This window comes from Oryzias latipes, chromosome 14, assembly GCF_002234675.1.
Source record: "Oryzias latipes chromosome 14, ASM223467v1".
Lineage (NCBI taxonomy): Eukaryota > Metazoa > Chordata > Actinopteri > Beloniformes > Adrianichthyidae > Oryzias > Oryzias latipes.
In genome coordinates, this window is record NC_019872.2 from 23,049,260 (window position 1) to 23,075,259 (window position 26,000).

General features: G+C 43.7%; 2 protein-coding genes across 3 annotated transcripts; both read right to left on the minus strand.

Moving 5' to 3' along the window:
• Positions 1 to 1,133: 1,133 nt before the first annotated feature.
• pwwp2a (PWWP domain containing 2A) lies at positions 1,134 to 7,923 on the minus strand. Its single transcript, XM_004076730.4, has 2 exons — positions 6,887 to 7,923; positions 1,134 to 3,714 (listed from the first exon to the last, which is right to left on the minus strand). Exons 1-2 carry the CDS (start codon positions 7,654 to 7,656, stop codon positions 1,935 to 1,937), a joined length of 2,550 nt encoding a protein of 849 aa, XP_004076778.1. The 5' UTR covers positions 7,657 to 7,923; the 3' UTR covers positions 1,134 to 1,934.
• A 4,085-nt stretch (positions 7,924 to 12,008) lies between these two features.
• On the minus strand, positions 12,009 to 25,769 carry LOC101155455 (solute carrier family 22 member 6). Of its 2 annotated transcripts, none has more exons than XM_020709084.1 (16): positions 25,638 to 25,769; positions 25,450 to 25,514; positions 25,190 to 25,357; positions 20,126 to 20,199; positions 19,919 to 20,048; positions 16,450 to 16,553; positions 16,208 to 16,362; positions 15,958 to 16,126; positions 15,748 to 15,871; positions 15,562 to 15,677; positions 15,332 to 15,386; positions 15,024 to 15,183; positions 14,150 to 14,258; positions 13,976 to 14,054; positions 13,630 to 13,757; positions 12,009 to 12,913 (listed from the first exon to the last, which is right to left on the minus strand). In XM_020709084.1, the coding sequence occupies exons 2-16, from the start codon at positions 25,474 to 25,476 to the stop codon at positions 12,751 to 12,753; spliced, it is 1,761 nt and encodes a 586-aa protein (XP_020564743.1). In that variant the 5' UTR covers positions 25,477 to 25,514; positions 25,638 to 25,769; the 3' UTR covers positions 12,009 to 12,750. The 2 variants fall into 2 exon arrangements, with proteins under 2 accessions (XP_020564743.1, XP_011482120.1); XM_011483818.2 differs by having other exon boundaries at positions 25,634 to 25,769.
• Between the last annotated feature and the right edge of the window lie 231 nt (positions 25,770 to 26,000).

Genomic DNA, 26,000 nt, shown 5'->3' on the forward strand with positions numbered 1-26,000 from the left:
ACTCCTGTCTGACCGTCGTCTGCGGGGCTCCATCCAGAACACAGTGCAGAGGAAAGACGTGAAGACCTGAGGCCGTCAGGACAGGAACCGACCCAAACCGTCTGAGAGCAGACCTTCCATCCGTTAACCCCCCCTTCACGCCTACCGGTGCAAACAGGCAGCGGACCACTTCAGCTCCAAAATAAACCTAATTCAGCGTCTCCTTAAGAGCAAAAAATGTGACTTATTTTATAGCTGAAAATAAATTTGGGCATCAAGGGGTTAAAGGTCACCCTCCCCATGCCCCCTAAACTAAACTAAGCTCTGCTAAGCTTCTGTTGTCTAAAACTCTGATGGAACAGATAAAAGGACGATCACTTACATTTGTCTTTGCTGCTGCTGGCGCTCAAGGTTCCTCCACCGCTGACTCGAATGGACTTCAGCGAGTAAAAATGGTTTCCCCTCCCGAAAACGGAGCGCCTGTTCCGAGGGGCCACGGCCTACACACGCCTGAAAGGTAGCTTCTTTCCAATAACCGGCTGCTGCTGGTCTCCATCTTCATCCTTCACCAGCTTTACAGCTAGGTCCTGCTGCTTCTCCTGAGCCTGGGTTTTGGTTGATAGCAGTAATGTTCAGTAGCCCTGGTAACCATAAGGGGTCAATTTAAGCTGAACCGGTTTGAGCAGGAAAACCCTGAACAGGCAGGACGGTGCTCCGCAAGGATCAGCTTTAGGAAATGACCTATTTTTAGTTTAACATGATCAAATTAAATCCCTTCACTTCTGATTAGCCGCCACTACTTTCCTGAATGTATCCCTCTTGGGAGAACTGAACTAGAGCGTCTGAAACAGGACGGATGCTGCTCTGCAGACAGATGCCCACCTGCACCTCTCTGACCTGTCAGCAGATTTTCAAGAAGCTGTGTTCAGTTTTTCCACTGTGGAGCAGAGAGGTGCTTCCACCAGAGTCGCTGCGCAGCAGCTGGGAAAACCGAGTCCGCCCCTGCCGCGCTTTCTGGTAAAAAGCAGCTCCGCAGACCATTTTACCAAAAATCTGTTTGCAGGTGAGAAAATCTAATGTCTGCAGCCAGCATGCCGCTGAGCAAGGCGGCACTCTCACAGTGGAACATCACAGAAGAGGGAAAATGACGACGATGACGAAAGAACAGTTTGATAGTTTATTAACAGATTTGAAACAGGAGAAAAACATGTACACTCTTTCAGACTCTCTGATCTGCAAACAGATGGTAAAAAGAGTCCAACAGCTCCAAGAACACACAGCAAAGGTCAAATGCAGCGTCAGCATCACAGTCACAGCTGACCTGTGCAGCAGTCAGTGTCCTACCTGTCCAGAGACCGGGGGGCGGGGCTCTCTAACCAAAGACCTAGACTTTGGCTGCACTGTCTTCACAAAACATCTGAGGATGTTGAGTCTGGTTTAAACGACCAAAAAGGGAAAACTAAAAACCTACAAGTACAAAATCTGATCAGAGAATTGAGAAGTCTGGGATTTAAGAGACGGTCTGACTGGGTCCAGGCGCGCAGGCCTTCGTGAGCCGGTTCTGGACCACAGCACTACGTTTCACAGTCGGTCCTTTTGTGCTTCAACAGAACAAAAGTTTCAGTGGCTCCTCCGAAAGCCCAACAGAACCGGAACACGGCGGGGTTTCCCAGCATTCACGCTGCTAACCGGGCCGTAGAGGGCAGAACTCCGTCCTCTGATCGGGTCTACAACACACGCGGACCTGAAGGTTGGTCCAACACCCGTGAAGATTTGCTTTGAGGACCGAGGAAAGGCAGCGCCTAGCCGAGCGGAAATGCTGCGACCAGAAGCTTCGCCTTCACTCTTGAATACTGACTCACAATTATCAGTCTAAAATCAGCTCCTCCCACTGAGGGCAGAAGGGGCGGGGCATCGATTTGGTGGAGATGGGTGGGAGCCGGGCACAGCTAATGCTACGTCTCGAACTGTGTTAGCAGCGCGCGTACCTCGGGCGTCAGCTGCTTGGCAGCGCTGGCGGCCTCGGCGATGGCACGGCGGTACGGCCCCTTCCTCTTCCTGTCAAAGCGGGACTGGAAGGTCTCCAGGAAAGGGGAGAGCTGGGTGATGGGCAGGAAGGAGGTGGTGGGCGAGCCAAACCACGACACCCTTGCCTCCTGCCGGACCGCCATGCCCGTGTCGCCGCGCCGGGACACCGTGATGCCGAGAACGCGCGCCGGCCACCACGGAAAGCCGTAGATCTTGGCCCACACGATGTCGCCGACGCACACGGTTCTGCCGTCGGGCAGCACACACTTGGACACAGACTTGGAAAAAAACGAAGATGGAGGCGGGGGCTGTGTGGGCGACTTATGACGCCTTTTGAGGTCACCACTCTCCTCCTGCTCCTCCTCCTCCTCACCTTCTGCCTTAACAGGGGGAACAGGAGGGGGCGCTGCAGGGTCACGGGGCACAAACGGGCCAGGGAACGGGTCATGTGTCGGGGTGGGTGGAGAGGAGGGTAATGGTGGAGTCCCTGGAAGGGGGGTGTCCACGGGTTCTGTCGGGAAGCCCTCTAAAGGAGAGGAGTCTAAAGAGGAAGAGGAAGGGGGAGGAGCCTCCACAGCCTTCCCATCCGCTGCTCCTCCGGCTCCTTGCACCTCCGAGGGTGGAGGAGGGGTCGGGGGAGCAGCTGTCAGGGTAGGAGGTGTGGCATTCTGTGTGAGGGTGGGGTTTGAGGCCAGTTTGGGTGGCGAGGAACGAGTGTTCTGAGGCGACAGAGAGGAGGAGCAGGACGCCGAGCCTTCGTCGGTACGATACCTTTGTGGCTTTAGGCGCATTCTGGGGGGCAGCGCCGTGTGGCCGCTGGAGCCGGCTCCGCTCAGGCGCTGCAGGCGCCGGGTGAAGTGGACCTTTTGGTTGTGATTCTGCAGGGCAGCGGCTCGAGTCACAGCTTTGCTGCGGCTCTGGTCCGGACTCTGGTCTTGGTCTTTGGGCCGTCGATGTGGCGCCGGCTGGGAGCTCCTCGCCAGCTTCTGAAGAACCTGCCGAGCCTTGGAGCACTCCATAACGGAACCTTTTGCCAGAACTTTGCTACTGTTCAGCTTCAGTCGCATGCGGCTCGAAGAAACAGAAGTGGAGGAGGAGGAGGAGGAAGAGGAGGAAGATGCCGCTCCCCTTAAGACACGGTGGGAGGAAGATGAGGATGCAGTGTGTATCCCTGAGGACGAGCCCCTGTCTGAGCGCGCTCTCTTGTCGTCGCTCTGCAGACGTTTCACTTCGGAGGAGATGGGCCCGTTGGCTGTTCGCTTTCTCCGTAACGCTTCGTCACTCCTCAGGTCCACCGCGCCTCGCCGCACCTCCCTGTGCCCCACCGATGCAACCACACCTTTGCATTTCTCACAGAGGACCTGACGCGGACGAAGCTTGATGGCGTTCATGATGGAGGTGGGCTCCTCGCAGCGGTAGCGTCGTTTTGGCTTTTTGATCTTGCGTGGCGGCGGCTGAGGTAAAGCCTGGTTATAGGTGTCCCTGATGAACAAAGGCGGGGGGTAAGGTGCACCCTCCTGGAACAGCGGCGGTGGTTTGGAGGTCAAAGTGTGAGGAGAAGTGGGAGGGGGCGGTGTTGTGTCGTGAGCTTCTTCCTGTTTGGCAGGCGGGTCTGTGTTGTTGGGAGATGGCGGCAGAAAGACAGGAGCACGGCTGCAGTCGTCCCGCCGGGGAAACACTGTGATGGGAATGCCGTATGGCCCGAACCTGCGTGCACACACATGCACACAGACACACACACACAAACAAACACAAAACAGTCTGAGTTAGTCGCCTGTGTGGAAAAAGGAAGGAAGAGCAGCAAGGATATTTACAAAAACTCCAGGAAATAGACTGAGCCCAGATCAGACGATGAACTGAAGACCTGAACAAAAGCTTCGTTTCTGGTTTTACATTTAATATTACGAATACATGTTTATTATTTGCATGCAGTCTGTTAAGCCTTTATGGATAAATGTTGTATTAAAGTGTCCGCAATACTTTCAAAAATATTTACATTTAATATTTACATTTAAATAATAATTTTTTTTCTTTAAGTAAAATATGAAATGTATTAATTTGAGTCCTTTTCTGAAGTTCACAACAATCTTTCTCATCATGAACACAACTTTGTTGTTTGTTGGCTCCCTCTGGTGGCCAGGATTAGTACTACCGCCTTCATGTCAGACAGATGACAGTAAACAAGCGGAAAAGCCTCCAGAGGTTGATGGTAGAAGCTGAATACAGATTTTAAAGGTGCATTTACACAAGTGTGTTTGATTCACACCAGGGTTTAGTTCAGAAAGTCGGCCGTTTAGGCAGGTGAAAGGTCACCTGAACTCCGGTGCAGACCAGACGGACTAACCTGGTCCTTTTGCGGGCGAGGGTCCACGTTCGCTTTAGGGTGAACCCACATTGGGAAAGAAATGGAGTGAGTGATGTAAGACTCTCAAAGAATATTTATCATTTTCAGTGAAGGACTCAATCCGCCCACCGACGGTGCGGTTCCTTCCCTACACCCTCCTACATATTAAATATTGCATCCTATTATCAGAGGAGGTGCAGGTGCTCTTTACATGGTTTAGTCTCAGGATTGTAACCGATGAACAGCCTTTAGAACGCCCCAATTAATCCAGGAGGTTTGGTCCGCTTCAATCGCCATGCGAGAAAGCAAAGCAGACAAAGGTGTGAAGTTTCGTAGCCGTCGGCGCCCATCTGGACCGTGTCTTCAGAAGCGCCTGGCTGTGAGAGCGGCCGTGTTGTCCTCGCAGAGCTTCAGCTGTTCACGGAGGAGCGACGACTTTCAGAAGGGAACGGGTGGCCGCGGACACTGCAGGAGCTGAGAGGAGCTACGCCGGAGGGTTCAAACTAGAACCGTCAACTTTATCCAGGTACCGTGGTGTGGACGCCATCGTGGGTTCCCAACAACTGCAGTACAACTGCATTCAAGAACACGGGACAGCCTGTTTTTAACTTCCTCCCTATAGAACAGCTTGTGCTCATCATTTATCTGCACCGGTCCTTTGATTAGTCACTTGGTTTCTCAAGCCTTCTGGCCTCACGATGAGAAGGTCCTGGTTCAAATCCCCGCTGGGTTCTTTTTGTGTGGACATTGCACGTGTGGGTTTCCTCCCACACGTGCAAAAACATGCTTCATCGGTTAGTTAGTGTCTTTAACCCTTGTGCTATCTTGTGGGGTCAACATGACCCCACCCTTACATTATCCCTACCATGACAAAGGTGGATAATGGTGAAGAGGATTTCATGTAATCCATGGACACCAGTGAAGATCACAAATCATTGAAGAAAAAAGGTTCAGAGCACTGTCTAGTGGGTCTAGATGACCCAACTCCCAACGTTAAAGTGCCTCCAAGGCCCTGGAGTGCAAATCACTCAACACGAAAATAAATTAAAGACCACAACGACAAAAAGAAAAAACAAATTTACATTTTAGAAAGAAATCAAAACAAAATTCCAAAAAAGGAAACGTTTCATAAAACAAGTCATTTCCAGAAATCAAAATGTTAAAAAAATGGGAAACAATCAGAACTTGGAACAGGTAGGTACTATGGGATATTGCTGGTTGGATGACAATGTCTGCCCTGTAGGGGTGTAACCTACACAATAGATGAGTCGATTTCTTTTCCTACAATCCAACCAGATGGTTCTGTCTGTATTGTTAATCCAGTAAACCTCTACCATCACCCAATCATTTCAAAGTGAACCAAATCGATGATATCTACACTGGAAAACACCATTTGGATTGAGACATGGTAGGTTTGTTTTAGTATAACGTAAAAACAACACACATGTGATGTCAGCAAAAACTGATCGACCATCATTCCAGTCCAATGAGTTCAACACTTTGAATTTAGAAAGTCATGTGACCATACAGTGTGCTAGAAGGTTCTAAGAATGTTCCCTTTGGATCATTTGGATGTGGAAGAACAACAGTGGACTGAACTTTAGGAAACTAAAATGTGAATGGATTTGACATTCATTCTTGTTTACTTGGTTGTTGCAAATTTAATGTACACTTACGGATATTAAAGAAATCAAAGGAACCCAGTATCTGGAACATCTGCTCTGTTCAGTAGCAGGTATTTCTCTGTGAGTCACACTGGTTGAAGTTTTGGGTAAAGATGTCCTGAATCCATTGTAGGTCAGAGGATCGGATTGTTTCAAATGAATCGTTACACCACTACTGTCCATCATTTCAACCAAAACTTATTTGGCATAAAGCGACGCTGAATCTGCTCTGTCCTAATCATAAAACTCTTAGTATGCAAAGATGCATTTCAAAAAACCTGAAACGTCAAAAATTAAACATCATCATCCAATCAGCAACATCCCATAGTACTTATTGTGTTTTGCTTTTTCAGCATTTCATTTTATTTTCTGGAAATGACTTTTTTCCCCCAAAACATTGGATTTTAATTTGGTATTATTTAATTTTGTTTCTTTATTTTTCGTTTAATTTTAATTCTAAAATATTTATTGCTTTATTATTTTTTATTGTGGTCTTTCACATCATTGCATTGAGTGATTTGATGGTGGGATTTGGACTTCAGGGCCACCGTAGAAATTATATTTATGTACATGAATAGATTTGAAATGAAATAAAACTATTAACTATATGAATCAATGTACCTACGAGGTCCTAAAGCATTTGATGACACTTTGAACTATTATGAAGTTATTCAAGGCCGTCTCCTGATCCAAGCTTCCGCAGAACTCAGGATTGGGATCATCAGTAACATATCCGTGTTCTAGCAGAACTTCTGAATTTACACTTGTGGTCCAGATGTTCTGCCCAGCAGGTCCTGGTTCGCATTCTGAGAGTTTGCGCTTGGAACTGCGGTGTTGGTTCTGACCCATAACCTGAGAAGTGGGAGTTTACCTTTTAGACACGTCCATCAGAACCCCCGAGAACACCTTCTCTCCCTGCCGGAAGGACACCACCAGCGCGTCATCGATGACGTGGTCCAGAGAAACCCGAACCTCGGAACCGGGACTGAGGTCCAGAACAGAGGCCAGCGTGGAGGCTGATGGAGAGTCTGCTCGAGGCGGCTCTTCCAGCTTCACCAGGTCCGGCGGAGGGCGCCTCTTCGGGGACCAGCAGGGTGGGGAGGGGTCGGAGAGGCCGCGGCCCCCAGCAGGCTGAGGCTCCGGGCCGCTCGTCATCTCCTCCGTCGGCTCAGGCCGGGGCTCGGCCTGGATGAGAGCCGTGTAGCTCCGGTCTCGGTCTGCAGGTTCGGCCCGGTCCGTCGTCACATTTGTGGTGGGTTCGGCCGGTTCGTCTAGAGAAAGGCCGGCCTCGGTGACAGAGGGTGGCACCGGGAAGGAATGCAGAAACACGGCGTACAGCTGCGGGTCCGTCGGGGTTCCGCGGTATTTGCCGCCGGCCTCTGGGTCCCCCGGCAGTCCGGGGCAGAGCCGCTCCAGCGCGGCTTCTCTGATGGGACTGGCAGGCTCGAGCTCCGGCCTGACATGGCGGGCCTCTCCGTCTGCTCCGCTCTCTTCGCGCCAGCTAGCCGCTTCAGATTCCTGCAAAGCGTCGGGCCCGGAGGGGACTTGAGCGTATCCCTGGCCATCCGGGCCCGGTTCTGAAGGAGCTTCCGAGTCCACCGCAGAAACCGCCGCTCCGGGCTCTGCAGCCGCGGCCGCCATTTTCTTCCGCTGTGCTGCGGAACGCCGCAGCACCCGCCCCCCTGCTCCGCGGCCAGAGGCCTAGCAGCACTCCCATTGGCTGCAGGGACTGTCAATCAACAGAGACGACGCAAACTGCAGTCTCTGATTGGCCCCTTGTTGGATTCTGTGTGCCGTCAGATCCATCGGGAGGCGTCAGTCTTTAGCAAACAAAAACATTGTGCGTGAAGATCAATGCATCTTTGATTAGCACTTTGATCGGTGACGTCATGAGCAGAGGATTGCAGTATTCTCCAATTATGTTACTATGCGATAAAAAAACACCTTCCTTTTGATAGAGCATACTGATCAAAGTAGAATTGGGTACTTTGACAATAAAAGAAACAATGGTGGAGAAAACAATGCTGGGTGTCTGTCCCACTCTGTGTTCATTCTGCCAGTACTGGGACTTATACCAGTGACATGCTGCTACATTTATCAAACCAGAATGTTTAAATGGCCTCTAAAAAAATAAAAAAGTAACGTTCATTTATTTTGACACATTGGATGCGAAACCGCACAGCCCGAAGAAGCAAAACATGAGATCTATTGAGAAATTAACAGGTATTACTCATTCGTAACCATTCTTGCTCTGCTACCTTTTATAACATGTTTTTGTCAATCTTCTGTTTTTTCTGCAATGCAAGTTTTTCAAGTTGTAAACCGATCAATCAGATGCTTCAATAAAAGTACGTGGTCCCATGTCAAACATTCAAAATGTTTGATTGAAAGAGTCTCCTGAGCCCGCTTTCAGCATTAGGGGTGTGGCCTTTCAACAAGCTCACACCTGATTGGCAAGAGTGGTTGCCATAGAAATGTTGACCCAGATTGACGTGTAACTGCTTACTGACGTCACGCGGTGGAAAATGGCAACTGAATTGACTTCATTTCATTGGAACCAGAAGTAAGCCGTTTTCTATGAGTGACGTCACACTCATTCTGTCCAAACCTGGCATCCTTCTGTCTGTAGTTTGGAGTCTGCAATTTGTTGTTGGGCAGCAGTGCTGACTGTGGCTGAATAAGCAAATGCAGGAGCTGCAGCGCCTGCCGCATTTGCTGCAAGTGTAGTCCATGGTGGGCTGGGTTCTCTGCTGTTTGCGGCTCTTCCTTTCCTCACAATGGATCTCTCTCTATGCTCTTGAGGCCTTTGCAGACCAGCTCCATGAGTACGTAGTTATGCTCAGCCAGTAACAGGAGGGCAGATGGAACCTGACGGAATGATCTTGTTCTCCAAAGAGCTGAGAAGTGTCAGATGATGGATCTGTGAAGGGATGCGGGGAGGTGCTGTCGGTAGTACTAGAACTTAAAGGAAAGTTAATCAGCATTCCCCTGGAGAGGTTGCTGCAGGAGAAGAAAAAAGCTTGGAAATGTCTGTACCAATTAAGACGTGAGAAATGAGTTTTTCTATTATCTCTGGAAAAATGCCACCTTCACAAACGTGCATGTGTTGGTGTGTAATTCTGCAAGTCTATCAATCTCCACCTAAATAAGTCTGGAAGGATTGATTGTGGAAGTGAAATGTTTTGCTCAGTTTGCGTGTTTTCTTTTTGTCCACATGTACAGTCAATTAATGATTGGACATAAGTCAAGTTATTTCAGTCATTAATGTTACACTTTTTCTTGTGAAGAAATGTTTGATCTAGTTTTCGTGTTAGTTTTTTAAAATCTTTAGTTAAAATCAAAATAATTAGCTGTACATCAAAATATGCATAAGACAACTCGATGAAAGTAGATTTGACCTTTGGTTATACCAGATTTTGATGGACTGCAAAGTGTAGATTGAGTGAGGGTTAATGTCTGACGAAATGTGCGTTATAACTTTTTAACGCACGCCGTGGAAGCCTGAAAGGACGGTTGCTTCCGCGAAGTGCGTTAAAAAGTAATAAACGCACACTTCGAAGGCCATTAACCCGTTTATACCATGGTCACATACAAAAGCAATACATATTAACCAGTTTTTAGTCCTTAATTCTTGTTTTTTTCCCAATTTGGATTGCTTTTCTAACAAATAGTCCACCTCGCGCCGCACCACCGCTGCAGTCAAGATTAGGTAATATATATCTATGCTGATATTTCCGATGGGTTGAATAAAGCGTTAGTTCAGAGAGAAAGTTCACCTCTTACCGCTTGTTGTTGTCCAAATGATGAAGCAAAAGGTTGTTTTAAAGAAGCCGGCACAGTGATATAAAACATTTAAGCTTAACATTTAAATAAAGTAATAAAGTAAAATAATAAGGTTTTAACGCACACCCAGCAGCCAATCAGAATCGAGTATTCACCCGGACCATGGTATAAAACATGGCAATCCACAGTGATAATGTACACCTAAAAAATATGTTCTGGTCACATGGCCCAAATGTTCTATGTCCTAAACTCCACTGGGTGGCCGGAACGACAGAAACTTGGAACATAGGCTGATATACACAGTTCATCACAGCAGGTCAGTAAGAAAGATATGAACGATTTTTATAGTGTGTTTATTTTTATAATTTTTTAAGAATCTAAGAAAAAGATAATACAAGATGAGAATTTGAACTATTTATTTTTGGACTTTGGTTCTTTGAAACAAACTTTTGCTTTATTATCTGGATAAAAACAAGCAGTAAGAGATGAACTTTCCCTCTGAAATGATGCTTTGTCTAACTTCTCATAACCTTCAGAATTGACACCTCTTACCTCTGCTGCTTCTGAGTGAGATTGGTGCTGGCTCTGAAGCTGTTACCATGACAACGAATTGCACTGGGTATCATTTAGTCACAAAAAATGTAAACGTAAAAAATAACAAGATTAAAGTACTAAAAATGGATTGATTTTTTTTTTCACATGGTAGCCCTCTGTGTTGAGGGCTAACTAACTTTACTGCTAAAATTATGGTAAGAACAGTTCTTTGTATTCACCTGAACAAGCATTATGGAGGGGAGGGGCTAAATAATGGGGCCAAGGGATGAAATGATACTGGGCCTTCAAGTGAGATTTTTGTTTTTGCAAACGAATAGACTGTAACTGACTGACTGATTTGAATGCTGTTTTAAAGTGGGTTGTTGGGGGGCAAAGATAAGCTAAACGAGATGACAAGTCCTTCCTTATGTTCTGATGAATGAGCCGTGAAGGAGCAAGTGATTTAATGCAATCCCGTTTGTTAATGAGGCGTCCAAACTTCAGAACAATAAATCTGTTGAGCCATACAATGAAGCTATGGAAAAGAGGAGTTGAAGTTACCCTAAGAGCAGAAGTGAACATTTGCGAGCACCAGTGTGGTTTCATGCCAAAAAAGAGCACTAAAGATGCATTATTTGCTCTGAAGATGTTGATATAGAAGTACCGAGAAGGTCAGAGAAAGCTACACTGGGTGTTTGTAGATCTGGAGAAAGATTATGACAGGGTGTCTAGAGAGGAACTGTATTATTGAATGAGGAAGTCTGAAGGGACAAAGAAGTGTGTTAGAGCAGTGCTGGACATGTATGAGGGCTGTAAGACATTGGTGAGGGTGTGCTGTAGGGGGTGACAGAGGAGTTCAAGGTGGAGGTGGTATTAAATCAGGGATCAGGTCTTAGCCCCTTCCTTTTTGCAATGGTGATGGACAGGGTGACAGATGAGGTTAGACAGGAATCACCATGGACTACGATGTTTGCAGACAATATTGTGATTTGTAGCAACAGCACGGAACATGTGGAGGAGAAGCTAGAGAGGTGGAGGTTAGCTCTGGAAAGGAAAGCAATGAAGGTAAGCCACAGCAAGAGGGAGTACAGATTTAAGTATCTATCCCATCAGCAGTCCAGAGTAATGGAGAGTGTGGAAAAAAAGGGAAGAAGCGAGTGCAGGCGGGTTGGAATGGGTGGAGAAAAGTGTCAGATCTGATATGTGATAGAAGAGTTTCAGCTCAAAGAAAGGAAAGGTGTACAAATCTGTGGTGAGACCAGCCATGTTGTTGGGCCTAGAGACAGTGGCACTGAGGAAAAGACAGGAAGCAGAGCTGGAGGAAGCAGAGATGAAGATGACGAGGTTCTCTTTGGGAGTGGATGGACAGGATCAGGAATGAGGACATCAGAGAGACAGCACATTTTAGAGGTTTTGGAGAAGAAGTCAGAGACTGAGATGGTTCAGACATGTCCAGAGGAGAGACAATGAATCTATTGTAGAAGGATGCTGAGTCTAGAGCTGCCAGGCAAGAGATCTAGAGGAAGACCTAAGAGGAGGTTTATGGATGCAGTGAAGGAAGACCTGAAGGTAGCTGGTGTTAGAGTAGAGGATGCAGAAGACAGGGTTGGATGGAGGAAGCTGATTCATTATGGCGACCCCTGAAGGGAAAAAAGTATCTCACAGTTACACATAAAGAATGAAACAACAGGCAGAGCTTTATTATGTATGAATTCCAACTGGGCCACATTGTCTCAATTATATTTCATTTTAAGTGACTAACAGTTAACAACATTTAGTGTAGTTACTGTACGGTAAAGCAAAGACAAAAAGGGAGAGGAGAACTCGTAAGTGTGCAAGGGGGGCTGTGACTACAAGAGAGGGCAGCCTGTCCTCCAACCAGAGGACAGGCTGTGACTGATTGATTTATACAGTAATTAACTACAGGATCAGGGATGGGGGTAACTGAAAATGAGTGAGACAAGAAGAGTATGAAGTGATCCTATAGGACCCTAAAACTGCACATGTACTGTACTGTAGTAGTGAAATGACAAACAAGCCTTATAACACTCTACAAGACAGGAAAATCAAAAACGTAGGCTGCTCAGATTTAATCAATATTTTTATTTTGAACTGTTACCATCGTCTGAGCAAGTTTGATTAGTCAGTAACAATGCAGCTATTTTGATTTCAACAAAAATGCGACCATATCATTTTTGGTGTCTGCTTCTTTTTCCATGCATTACATCAGTCAGTTTGTAATCACTTGTTGCTTATTCACTTTTCTGCACATTTTCTTTTAGATTTTTAGATGCTTTTTGTCTTTGCATCATCAGTAATTTTATATAACTAAAAAGTCTGTTGAACAGATCTACTCTGCACATCTGATTGATCAGTTCCAGGGACGTTAGGGATCCTCATGTGGAGTCATCTGATTGGTCAGAGAGCATTAAGACCAATTTCTTCTGTGTCCTTCAGTTCTTTTAAGGGAAGCGCCTCCTTATTGGCCACCCCTTTATGCTGGCATGCGTCACTGAGTGGGGCTCCGCCTTCCTTTTCAGACCCGCCTTCTTTCCGTCTAAAATTGAATCCTCCTTTTGACCTAAAAACATGATTGTTATTAAACGGTTAGTGAGTAACATCTTATTCATTACCAGAAGAAAACAATTACTAAAACATTAAGAAGAAGTCTTAAAATACATCAAATGAGACACAATCTTTTTAACCCTTGTGTTGTCTTGCAGGTAAAAAGTGACCCACTACCATGTTTAGTTTTGGATAAATGCCTTAACATATCCTTTTCAAATTAATATGCTGTGAATTCTCCTGAAGAGACTTTCATATTAGAAAAACATGTTTTTGTTTACGTTTGTTGTCATGTGGGCTGTGCACCACTAGGGTGTTATGATTGTCTTATGGATCATTTTTGACCCTAAACCAAAAAAGTATTTGAACACCAAAAAAAGTTCAAAAGCTACACACAAACTTTCTCCAGTTCATAGATACACACCTACACACAGATGTACACGCGCATCTGCACACACACCCAACACACACACACACCAGAGCCAACTGCGGTTGCAAATGGATCCATGTATGTCTCAGTTTTCTGAGCAGGAATTTGGATCAAAACTGTATTGTTAGATAGGTCCAGTATTGCTAACCATTTTTGTTCGGTAATGTTAGGTTAGGGGTGTGAGGGGCTGTAAGCTAGCTATGATTTAGGATCTTCTCCTCAATTCCTTGTTGCATCCACACCATGATAAAACAGCTGAAAGCTTCTCCCAATCTACAAGCTTTGCTCTCATTTCAGCTCACCATTTTTCCTCTACATCCTCGACTGTGTCAGGCAATGGTATGTTGAGAGTCTCTGGGAGGAAACAGGCAAAACCGCTGGCCAGAACTGCGGCACCACCATACACAATGCTGGGTAAAGCAGGCCAGACCTGGGGAAATGTGACATTAATGTCTATGATACCTCAGCAACAGTCTCTGTATTACTGCTATGATCGAGCAAATGAAGACCAAATCCATCTCAGTACACAGTCAGACAAAGTTTTTTTTTTTTTTACATACCTCCCCAAACCCCGTCCCTTCCTCCTTTCAACCTAACTTTATTTCTTTTCATGTTCTGACTACTGAAGATTTAAATCGGTGGCATTACCTCATCCAAGATCAGGACAGCAGGGGCTGCCATGCTTCCCACTCTTGCCATCGTGGAAACAAAGCCCATTCCCGTCTGCCTGAAAGTGCGGTCCAGAACACATGATCAGCACGGTCAGAACTATTAGCAATGAGCAGAAGAGCTTCTGTTGTGTTGTGGGGTGTGTGGTATCACCTTATGACAGTTGGGTACAGCTCTCCAGTATACAGGTAGACTGTCGTAAAGGATGCAGATGTAAAGGCTTTACCGAGGCAGGCAAGGGTGGTTCTAAGGGTCTGCATGTCTGTTTTGAGACGGATCAGAATGCAGATCAGATGGGGATCTGACATGGACTGTAGTAAAAGTTCAACTCAGTCACAGACCAACAGAATCATTGGTATGAAAAAGGAGTGCTTGGTATCAGATTAACACCAAGGTAAGGGTTCAATTAGGCGATAATATGAAAAAAAAACAACCCTATTTTTCAGAGTATAAGTCGCGTTTTCTTGCACAGTTTGGCTGGGGGTGCGACTTATACTCAGGAGCGTCTTATAATGTGTGATTTAAATAAATATATATATCAACACCCCTAGAGGGTGCTGTATGTTTATGTATCAGTAATTGCTACAGACAGCATCAATTGGTGGAATTATTCCGCATCAGCATAGTGGCTTTCAATGGATTTAGTCATTTGAAGCATGCTCTTTATGCTGTGGTTATCTAAATAATTGTTCAGCTAGTTGTTCAGCTAATATTCAATATTCGTCCTATGTTTCATGAGGCTAAATAAACATCAGTGTTTTATAGTAGTGAAGCGTGCATCTATGTTCAGTCTATTATTGTTATCTATTTCCTTATTATGGTTTGCCTTTTAAGATGAAACCTCTGCTCCTGTTCCTGTATTATGTTAAATAAATTTCTCCCAAAAGTGCGACTTGTGTAGGATTTTTTTTGTCTTTATATATTTTGGCTGCTGCAACTTATAGTCTGAAAAACTGGTAATCAGAATGGGTTTAGAATCCAACAAGAAAATAACCAGAACTTTGTTTAAACCTCGAAATCATATTACCTGTGGGAACAAAGATGTTGGCAAAGATGATGACAGCCGACAAAAAAAGACAGGACACCTGAGATACCCTCCTCCCAAGGTAACTGAGCATGCCCAGAGCTAACAATTTGGCTGGAATATCTACAGCTCCAAAGATGACCTGCATCAGATAAATACTCACCTGGAACGACCAATAGTCAGTTGTGAGACAGTTCAGTGTGAATCAGCCATAAAGAGAGCAGTTTAAACTAAACTAAGTAAAAACATCACCAAAGGAACACCAGATGAGAGAAAAGGAAGAGGAGATACACAACTGTGACACAACTCACCCCAAACTTCTGTAAGTCCATTGCTAAGCCATAGTATGCAAAACTGGTTGAAAACCTGTAGACAGGTTCACAGGTGAACTCTAGTACTATGAGTGCATTGGATGTGTGGTCACAGTCAGCAAATAAATGAGTATTAAAGTATTTTATGACTGACTTCGAACTTGTGCTACTGGACTGACCATGATAAAACAAATAAGGACATAAAGCAGGAGGTTGAGTGATTAACTGACCAAACAGCAACCAGACAGATGGAAATTCGCCGCATCCCTCTGGTCCTCATCAGATCGATCGCTGAAAAGGACGATCGACTGGACTCGATTTCTTTTCTCATATGAGAATGTAGCACCTGCAGTCACATGGGCCGAAGGTCAGCTGATGGGATGGATCAAATCCTCATGTTAAAGGATGACAGTCACCTCTACGGTCAGCTTGTTGATAACTTCGGGTTTTCCGTTGATTCGAGCGACTCGATGAAGACTTTTTAATGCGTCTTCAGACCGACGGTTTACCACCAACCAACGAGCTGACTCTGAATACCACCTAACCAAGCAAAGAACACAAAGTCAAAGGATCAATCACAGCTAAGGAATTCCAACCATCTGACCAAAAGGATTCTGCACACACACCAGCTGTAGGCAAAAAACAGGAAGTGAGGAGCAGAGACAGAAAGCTGAAGCATCCTCCAGTCTTTTAGCCAATAGGCAAGTCCAGCCAAGATCATCTGACCAAACGTGAAGAAAAAGGATGTGAGTGTGCCCACTACTGTCCTTGTTTTGGTTGGGATCCACTCCACCTCTGAGGGTAGATAGACAGGCAGCAGTCAGACAGGTTCAAGCACAGACAGGTGGTAAAACAAAAAAGCAGATAGATAGATACTTAGTGAGAAGCCATTAAGGATGACTCCGGACACAGCCATGCCATTTAGAAACCGAAAGATGCAATAGACTGAGAATGAAGAAGAGAGGACGGAGCTGCAGCCCAACACGCCTATCTGCAGGTAGGACCAAATAAGGACTAATCGCCTCCCAAACCTGATGGACAAACAGAGAATTAGATCCAGATGCTCAATGCACATGAGAAAAACCACAGGTAAAGAGATTAATAAAAAAAAAAGAGACCTGTCTGAAAGGCTGCCGTAAATGATGGCCCCTGTTAGAACTCCACCCATATAAATGGACTGAATCATCTGCTTGAGGGGGCGCAGAGAGCACACCAGACCCCACTAAAAACACACGAATGGAGGCAAAAATATCAGACATCAGTACTGCCTTGTATTCACATTCAGTTAACATTTAGCTATAGTGGCTTGATAGTCTTGATTTGTCTGGAGTTCAGTGTGGTTGGACCTGCTTTAAAGATCTGGTGATTTTACAAAAGCATCAAACACTCAGAAAGTGCTGTAACTGTTTGGTATTTAAACAGGAAAGCCTTTGGACACTAAACTAGATTTCATTCACGGCTGAGTTACCTTGAACATAATTTGTACATAATCATTTTTTAAACTACATTTAAACAATGGTGCCATACAAATTAGCAGATTTTTCTCCTTGTCCTCCTTTTTCTTCTTTCTCCTGTGAATGAATAACATGAAAACACTCCTCAGACCAACACAGTCTGTGCAGTGGTAATTTTAGAAAAAAAGTTGCATGTAGTTTCTTTGCCTGTAAATTTAGCTAAATCTATTTATACAAAGACGTACATATACAAAGACGCTTTCTGTTGTCGGTGTATAATCATACATATTTTCTTAAACTTTAAACTGTAGCTATGCTAAAACCAACAACATTCCAGTGACTTTGACTTAGTGCAAGTTCATCCTGTTCATCTCCATCCATTAAAGCAACGTTGTCCAAATCTTTTACAAAGAAGGGATTTGGTGAGGTAAAAATGTGTGAGGGCAAATTAGTCAGTGTGCATTTTTTAAACCCTTATAGTATAATAAAATGCACATGACTGTATAATATTTTCGTTTGCAATGGAATACTTTTCTTAGAACAGAAATAAATCTTAATAATTTATTACCAAAATTACGGTGAATTTTTTATTTAAAAAACAGAAATAAAATTAATTCTGTGTGGGAACAAAAAAAGACTTTTGTCAATATTGGGTCAGATAAAATGTTCTAAATTATACATTATTTAATGCTCACTGTAAACTTCGAAATGTAAGTCATGTAAACAGAAAAAAAGAACAAATAGTTTTTTTAGTTTACATTTCAAAAATGGTCTAGAAACACAAAGAAGGGTCCCGCGACAGTGTTGCCACAGGTTTACAGCGGCTTATAATGGAATTTAGCCAACCACAATCAAGAAACATTACCATTGATTTTACAAAAGGATCCTGTGGGCCAGTAAAAATTAGAAAATGGGTTGCATTTGACCCACGGGCCGGACTTTGGACATGTCAGCATTAAATACTTTGTTGGGTCTTGTTTTGGATGAAGTGTGCTGTTGCATGGAGGCCATCGGCCTTTGGCTGTCTAGGTGTGGGGGATCCCAGGCTGCTTTGCTAACTGCTTTCAGGTCATCTGCATTGTTGGGGCTTACAGGAGCCCATATTTCAGTCGGGCTCTCGTCAGGAGAGTTTTGTTGTCCAATCAAGCACATACCTATTTCTGTGTTTACAGGTCCCCAAGTCCCACTGGAAAATAAAACCAGCATCTTCATACTGCTTGTCAAAAGAAGGCAGTATGAACAGTTGTTCTCAACCTTTTGTAGGCCACAGACTGATTTAATGACAGACGATACTTTCACAGACCAGTCTGTGCAAAGCAAAAGAGGCATTTAATCTTTTCTAAACTTGCAATTTCCAGAAAATCTATTTTCCACATGGAATGAATTTAAAAAAAGGACAGTCTCTAAACATCTAAAGATATTTGACATAGGATAAAGATTCATTGTAACAAAGTCATTAAAGAAGTTCTTTCTGCATCGTAGAAATGTATTATGGGCAACATTACAGGGTATTTATCATAGAATGCCTTTTTAACAATGATAACCAAATCTAGACTCAGATTTTTTTTCTATGTTTCTGAATCTTCATACATTGTGTATATCACCTTAACACTGAGAAGTGTTCTCTGTGGTAAAGTTTCTTTAAACGTGCCTTCCTTAAAGAGCCTTATTGTTGAAAAATTCTTAAATGTACTCTTAATAAGTTTCCACAAATCAGCAACTTTGTTAAATAGAACCTTCATTCTCTGTAAATTATTTGCTTTTGCTGCAGGTTTAAACTTTCTTGAATATTGAATGGGACCCATTGAAATTTTGAAAAGGACCCAATAAAAAGTGGTATATATTTTCCCCTGACTAGCATAAATACTGCAAAATAAAAGGATACCATCATAACTATTTTTTCTACATATAAAACCAGCAATAATAAACATAAATCCACAGTAACTGCAACTTTATTAGCAGCACCTTTGTAATACTAGAGAGTTGGTCACTGCATATTCATATTGTGCAGAGCCGGCTTGGTGTGTGGGTAAAACGGTCGCAAAAAATCCCTATTTTACGTAAGCGTCATGTTAATAGCGAATTTCTTTTTCTTTGAAGTCGAAGGATCATCTTCCTTTTCCTCGCTGGCTCTTTTCTGCACAAATAAACTCTCCAAAGACGTTTGTTTTTTATTAACTTAGCCAGTTTTATTTACCAATTGAAGTGGCAAACAACTTGACATCCATTAAGAGTGAGTCATAGAGGAACATGATGGACAGAATCCAGTAGTTTTCCAAAATTAAACTTTCTTCAGAATCAGAAAATTAACAAAATGGCAATAATGTAAATTAACTTAAATGTACCTACGGTATCTATTTTTTTGTTTGCCAGGCACCAAATGCCCGGTGGTTGGGGACCACTGCTCTACAATAACCTGGTAGATGGCTTCATTGACAACTGTACTTATACTTTCATGACAAGCCCTCCATGTAAATGGTGTCGATGATTATCTTCTGTACATCTGTCAAGTCAGCAGACTCCCATGTGATTGGTTAGCTAAACGCTCAGTAGTAGTTGAGGTTTAACCATTTTTAAAAGTCTCAGGATGCTTTGACTTAATTAGCTGATTTGAATTTGTCTGCAGGAATTTTCAATACAATTTTTTACACATTATATTTTTCTGAAATATTGATTTGTGGATTTTAATGACCTGTAAGCCATAACCACCAAAGTTACAAGAAATAAAGGCTTAGAATGTTTCAATATGTCCTTAATGATTTCATATAAAATATGAGTTTCACTTTTTGAATTGACCACAAAAAATATTGAACTTTTTTATACGGCATGATCATGTACAGGTCCTTTTTAAGACTCAATTCATTCCAACTGTCCTTGAGGAATGGATCTGGGCTGAATGAACCCAGAAGATTAGAACTCAAACCTACAACCCTGCTGTCAGAGGTCAACCATCTCACCTCTACATCATAGCTGCCCCTACTCTGCCTGTAAATCAGTGCACTTTTTTGATGCTCGACCCACCTCTAAAAAAAAAGGAGTACACATCAACAGACCTTTTAGAAGATCCACGCAGGACACTGATTAACATCAATCGGGTCATCCACACTCACCATCATGCAGAATCATTGGTTACCTCAGAAACAGTGGTAGAAATAAATTCCGACTGGTCAAAGGTCCATCCGTCAACACAACCTTCAGTCTGGAGCTCACTAATGTTGGCAGAGCTGTTTGTGGTTAACAAGTGCCATTGCGGCTTCACAAACCTAAAGATCCGGTACAGAGGAAGCATTGAAAGAGCAAAGTAATGGGAAAAGAACATGCCTGGAAAGTTAGTTGTTACCTTGTGCATCGGTCTAGTCTGTTCCCTGAAGGGTCTGGAGGAATGAAAGCTCTTAGGAGCTGCTTCTCATCAACCTGAAAGACAAAACTGTCAATCTACAAATCTGGAGACAATTGAGGAGGAGAAAGGAGGACAGTAGATGACCTGAATTAGTCAGTGTAAGCTAACATTTACACTGAAAAAAAATAAACACAACCCTTTGTTTTTGCTCCCATTTGTCATGAGATGAAGTCAAAGATCTAAAACATTTTTTACAAACACAAAAACAATTCCTCTTACATACTGTTCACAAATCTGTCTAAATCTGTGATAGTGAGCACTTTGCTGAGATAATCCATCCCACCTAACAGGTGTGACATATCAAGATGGCACACCGGATGCAGAACAAGTGTTGCATCTATATTTTTGTTCAGTGTAAAAATCTATATGTTGATGGAACCCGGGTCATTTTTGTCCGTCCTCAGTTTCTCCTGTTCTCCTTATGTCTGTTCTGCCATCTAAGTGCGACCTATCCCAATACTTGCGCGCTGCCGAGAGTTCCCATCAGACCTTCATGGCTCTGCCTCTTATAAAGTGGTGCAGTTCGGACTGCCGTGATTACGTGTGGGGAAGCTAACCGGAGCGACTGCAGAGGCCAGGTTCTCTTTGTCCTCCTTTTCCTTTGAAGGTGAGCTGCCAGGAGCTGAAAGAACCAACCTAAGAACTGCCAAATAACACCTGTGCGGTAAGAGTCGCAGTAGCCTGTCCTCCCCCACACAGCACTTCCTTCATCAAAGACTTGGACATCGTACAATCAATTTCCCCCTGGACAATGAATCTTTTGGTTACCACTGAACTGAACTTTGAAAATACAGCGACCTTCTGTTGGTCTATCATGGACAATTCCTTCTTGTAAATATCGTAAATACTTTGTACCTCTTGGGAATGTCTCTTTTTTTGGGTTTCAATATATTTCACATCCTGCTCCATAACTGTTGTCGCAGTGTGTGTGTTTAAGCCCTTCATCTCCTTCCCTGAGTTGAACCAGAGATCTTCTGATACTAGCCATCAACCCAGATCTTTAAAATCCTCAAAACTCAGTTCGAGCTACATTAATGTCTTGTCATGAGTTCAGTTATAATTCCTTCTATACTGAAAAATATTGTAGTACCAATGTTGTCTTGACATAAAGTCACAAGCATTTCACATTTTGCCAAAAAATCTAATTTGATCAATTTTCTGGTCTTACAAAGATGTGTTCCCACAATAGCTGTTTGTAAGTTGTGTGTTTTTGTGCAAATATGGACTGTTTACAGGTAAAAATAATGAACATTCCTATATTCAAACCAAACACAAGCATTTACTACGGTATGGTTTGATCTTAGAAATGGCGATGTGAACATCAAAGACTATTACGGTCAGGTTCTTGATACCTGGATACGGCATTTGTTGTTGGAGATGGTATTTTAGATTCCAGGAGAAACTGGCTGTGTAAGTTGTATTGATACAGTACAAGTGTGACATATGCTGCAGGAAAGACTGTTATAAAAAAAAGAGTACAGCAGAAGGATCGTGGATTGAGAGACAAAGTTTGGTGGCTACAAAAGAGAGATTAATCAATGGAAGAAAAAGCCTGATTCTGGTGGCAGCGGGTTTATAGATTGTGTTTTTTGGGTATGTTCAAGTTCATGGCGATCTTGTCATGAAAAGTGGAAACCAGATACATAAAACAACAACCAAAACTAATGCGTGGAGTCTTATAGGCAGTTTTTCTTTTCTTTTACAAAGATGTGTTAAGATGGTGAAAAAAGGACCTTTCAGCATTGTTTTGGGTTGTCCCATGTCGTCAGTAAGGTAGGCTTTTGTGTTTCCTCCTTGCTAAGGAACACTGTTAGATTTGATCCCATCTACCAACTCCATGCAGTCCGAGGCTCTTTCCCGCGGTATAGCCACCATCAGGCCAATTTCTGTCATGTAGTACACTGGCTGCTAATGACTTTACAGGTAATTAATAACAGACAGGTTGTAAATGACAGATTTTGAGTTTGTCATGTCAGGTCACCTGTTCTGTTTTTTCACCTTTGTTTGTTTCTACATGATTTTTGTTATGTTTAAGTTTATTTTTTAATTGTTGAGTTTCTGTCACCAGACCCGGTCTCCTTCATTTGGGTCCGACACCAATAATTTCCAACACAGACTTTATTAATAACAAAAGGTTAATGACAATCAGGCTAAAAATGAAGGAGAGACAGCCAATAAATGACAGATAGACAGTTAATTAACAGGTAATTGTTGACAGAAAGGCAATTAACGACAGATAGACAGGCCAATAATGACAGACAGTCAATTATTGACAGATAGACAGCATATTATTGACAGAAAGGAAGCTAATGACAGAAAGGCCGATAATAACGACAGAAAGGCAATTAATGACAGATACACAGGCAATTAATAATAGCAAGGCAATTAATGACAAATAGACAAGCAATTAAAGACAGAAAGGCAATTAATGACAGAAAGGCAATTAATGACATGTAGACAGGCAATTAATGACTGATAGATAGCCAATTATTGACAGAAAGGCAATCAACGGCAGATAGACAGGCAATAATGAGACAGGCATTTAATGACAGAAAGGAAATTAATGACAGATAGACAGGCAATTAATGACAGAAAGGCAATCAACGACAGATAGACATGCAATTATTGAAGAAAGAAAGTTAATAAAAAGAGAGGCGGACAATAACAACAGATAGCTTATTAATGAAAGAAAGGCTGTGGATGACAGAAAGACAGGAAAATTATGATATAATGATAAAAAGCCTGTAAATAGCAGACAGAAAGACAATAAATGATAGGCAGGCTGTGAATTAGTAACAAATAGGGCATCTATTACAGACAGGCTGCTTTGTCAAACTCTACATCATGCACATAAATGTTGTGTTGTGATTTTTGACTAGGATCGCGTGTTTGCACCAGTTTGATTTATTGAAGAAAAGCTGATGAAGAAACACAGAAACAGATCATTTTGCTGAGTAAGTTTTAAAATGTAACACTATCAGATGAGGGAGAGGATAGGATTTTAGACTCTTGGTTCCACTGAGCACAGACACTAACCGAACGTTTTTTTATTGGCAGAGTTATTGTGTCCCACACTGTCAGTGACATAGCCTCAGGTGTTGGGACATTTCACTCTGGAGCAGGACAATGTGTTCTCATCAGGCTGAGGCCAATGCTCTCAGTCCTCTCCTGTCTCGTTTTGGGCAAACATTAATGAGAAATGTTTCATATTTGCCGCCTGACATTTGGCTCACTGGAAGGGTCGGGAGGTCCTCTTTGGTGGGGTTGAGAGTGGTCAACAATCAGGTTCTCCTAAACATGTGAAACAGGTTCTATGTCCAGAGCGTGTTCATTTTGGCAAGAATCTGTTGCTTCAATCAATGTTCCCTTCTGTCATGGCTTCTGGCTTTCTTTGTCAGTGCTAATGATTGTGAGTCCTCTGTTACATCCCATAGGAGAAATGTGAACAAGCTTAGAGATGATAAAATATCACAAATGAAAGGAAATGCCCACCTGAGCCCAGAATGGCTCACTTCAGTTAAAATTTTGATCTGTTATCAAGAGAAAAAGTCAAAGATAAGGAACAAACTCAGCTTTCTTCATCGTGCCTGGTGTTTTTCAGTGCGAGACCCCCACATCCTGATATGTGAGGAAACCTGCTGCTGTCTGTTCCAAGTTTTCACTCTGGGGGGTAATGACCTGCTTGACTCGTCCCTTCTCCCTCTCAGCAGCTGTAGGGTCAGGACTTGGTTCATTCAGACTCTCTGACAGAACTGAACTCAGCAGGATTTTGTTCTCATTCTCACATCACATTTTTCTCAGTCTGTCTAAACAATCAAATGTAAACCAGAGAACAGGTCACATTTGGTTCCTGTCTCTAGGTCCTAATTCTTCTACCAACACACAAAGCTCCATCGTCTCTTAAAGAGCTCAAAGTTCCACGTTTTTCAAACAGAACACTTTGTCCTCAGTCTGCAGGATTACTAGTTTTTCCTTCAATGTCCTTAACTAGAAGGAAGGTCAGAAACTTCAGCCATCAGGCTGCTCTTTTAGAGAATCAACTCTTTGTTGTAGCTTTGGAGGTAGACACAATCTCTGTTTTTTTAAGATTTCAGTTTTTGTCCTGCTTCATAAATTTGATGGCTAAAGTAAAGTCATGTGACCCTGAGCCATGCTGCTGCTCCCAAAGCCTTAAACTTCTCTGATACCTAGAAGGATGGGTCTTCCGCTCCTTCGTCACAGCACACATGGTCTCGAGCTTCTGCTTCTCATCCATGAACATGGATGTCATTGTTGCGGTTGCGGCTACGTTCACACCAGCCTCGGCAGCTCACATTCAAGCAGCCACTTTCAATGAAAAGTCGATGCGAACACACATTTGGGGCTTCCGCTTTCAAAACTTTCACGTTCACGCATCGCTATGCAAGTTATAAGTCTGTTTTCAGGCTCTAGGTATAAATCGTGCGCCTATTGAACATGTCTTGAAAGTTAAACCAGTTTAACCTCGACCAAACTAGGATTTGGATTTGGTAGTGACGTTTGGATGGCGCCCCCTGTAATACACGGATATGCCAACTGTTTGTAAATCTATCATTGAGGAGAAATGAATAATTGCAGTTTGTGCCGGGCTGGAATTATTTGACACCAAGTCTGTCATTTATCAGAACAGAGCTGTGAAAGAAAAAGCGTGGACCGAGATTCATTCATTTACACCGCTTCAACATTTTGCACCAAACCTCCTCCAAGTGAATCAGGTGTCAACAGATCACTGTATATGTTTGTTGGTCTCAAGTCATTCACAGGTCTGTCCCTGGTTGTAGTTCAACTGCCAGTCCACCCTTACCTATAAGCTCAGGGGATGGGATTGAATAAAAAGCCTTTTGTGGCTCACCAGGCAGAGTGTGGTGGTCTGAATGCAGCTTTTGTGGTGTTAGTTTAGTAAAGAAAAGAGTAAAGGAGTTTTAGTTTAGTGGAACTTTCCTCCAGTGATGATCTTTGGCTCAAACAAAAACTGTCCGTTGTTACCTGAGTGTAGAGCGACAGGTTGAGCAAGCTCTGGTTGGCTGGCAGGCTGCAGTGGTGGGCAGGGATTCCTGAGACAAAGTTGTTCAGCAGGTTCTGACTTGCCATCATCAAACCAGGCAAACTGATGAGAGTCACATGCAGCCACTGGTAGCGGCCAAACCCCCCCACCTGACCACAGCGAGGGACAGGACAGATGCAGGGAATCAGACGCTTGCAGCACTTGCAGGTGTGTTGCTGCAGCAGCAGAGAAATGGTCTCACCTCCTCCAGCAGGTCGCTGAAGGCCATCTCACCAACAACTGCAGGAGCGTAGGAAGTTTCAGGGCCTGACCAGCAAAACAAGCACACAAAACTATGTCAAAGGTGTCCTCCAGATGCACCTGTGACTCCTCCAAACTGAGGAAGAGGACAAGAGTCCTGCAGACCCAACTGTGAGGAACTTTACCTGCAGTCTGCTGATGCTTCTTAAAGGATTACAGAGGCCGCCTCCGCCGCCACCGGCGCTCCAGGAAAAGAGGCTTTTCTCTGCCGCCGAGGACGTGGCTGCTCACAAGCTGAAGGCTGACGGGCGACTGGACGGACGCTCAGAGCAGGGACGCATATGCAGGGACGGATGGAGGGGGGGAGGAGCCCAGGGAGGAGAAGGAGGCAGAGGACTGAACAATAATCATTGACAGTTGCACGACAATCTGACATCACCCAGCCCTGCTTCACCCACCAATGAGTCCACCAACAGGAAAAGATCACGGAGCTAATTGATCATTTGAAATCTATTTACACAAATAAAGTTGGAATTGAAAGGCAAAACGTTG

Excerpts from the sequence above, each read along its gene's own strand:
- pwwp2a (XM_004076730.4), bottom strand. The coding sequence starts at position 7,656 with ATGGCGGCCGCGGCTGCAGAGCCCGGAGCGGCGGTTTCTGCGGTGGAC. Across the intron at positions 3,715-6,886 it reads CTGATGGACGTGTCTAAAAG|GTTCGGGCCATACGGCATTC; the intron begins GTAAACTCCCAC and ends GTGTGCACGCAG.
- LOC101155455 (XM_020709084.1), bottom strand. The coding sequence starts at position 25,476 with ATGGCCTTCAGCGACCTGCTGGAGGAG. Across the intron at positions 20,200-25,189 it reads ACCTGTCGCTCTACACTCAG|GTTGATGAGAAGCAGCTCCT; the intron begins GTAACAACGGAC and ends TTTGTCTTTCAG. Across the intron at positions 14,055-14,149 it reads CTGTACCCAACTGTCATAAG|GCAGACGGGAATGGGCTTTG; the intron begins GTGATACCACAC and ends CCGCACTTTCAG.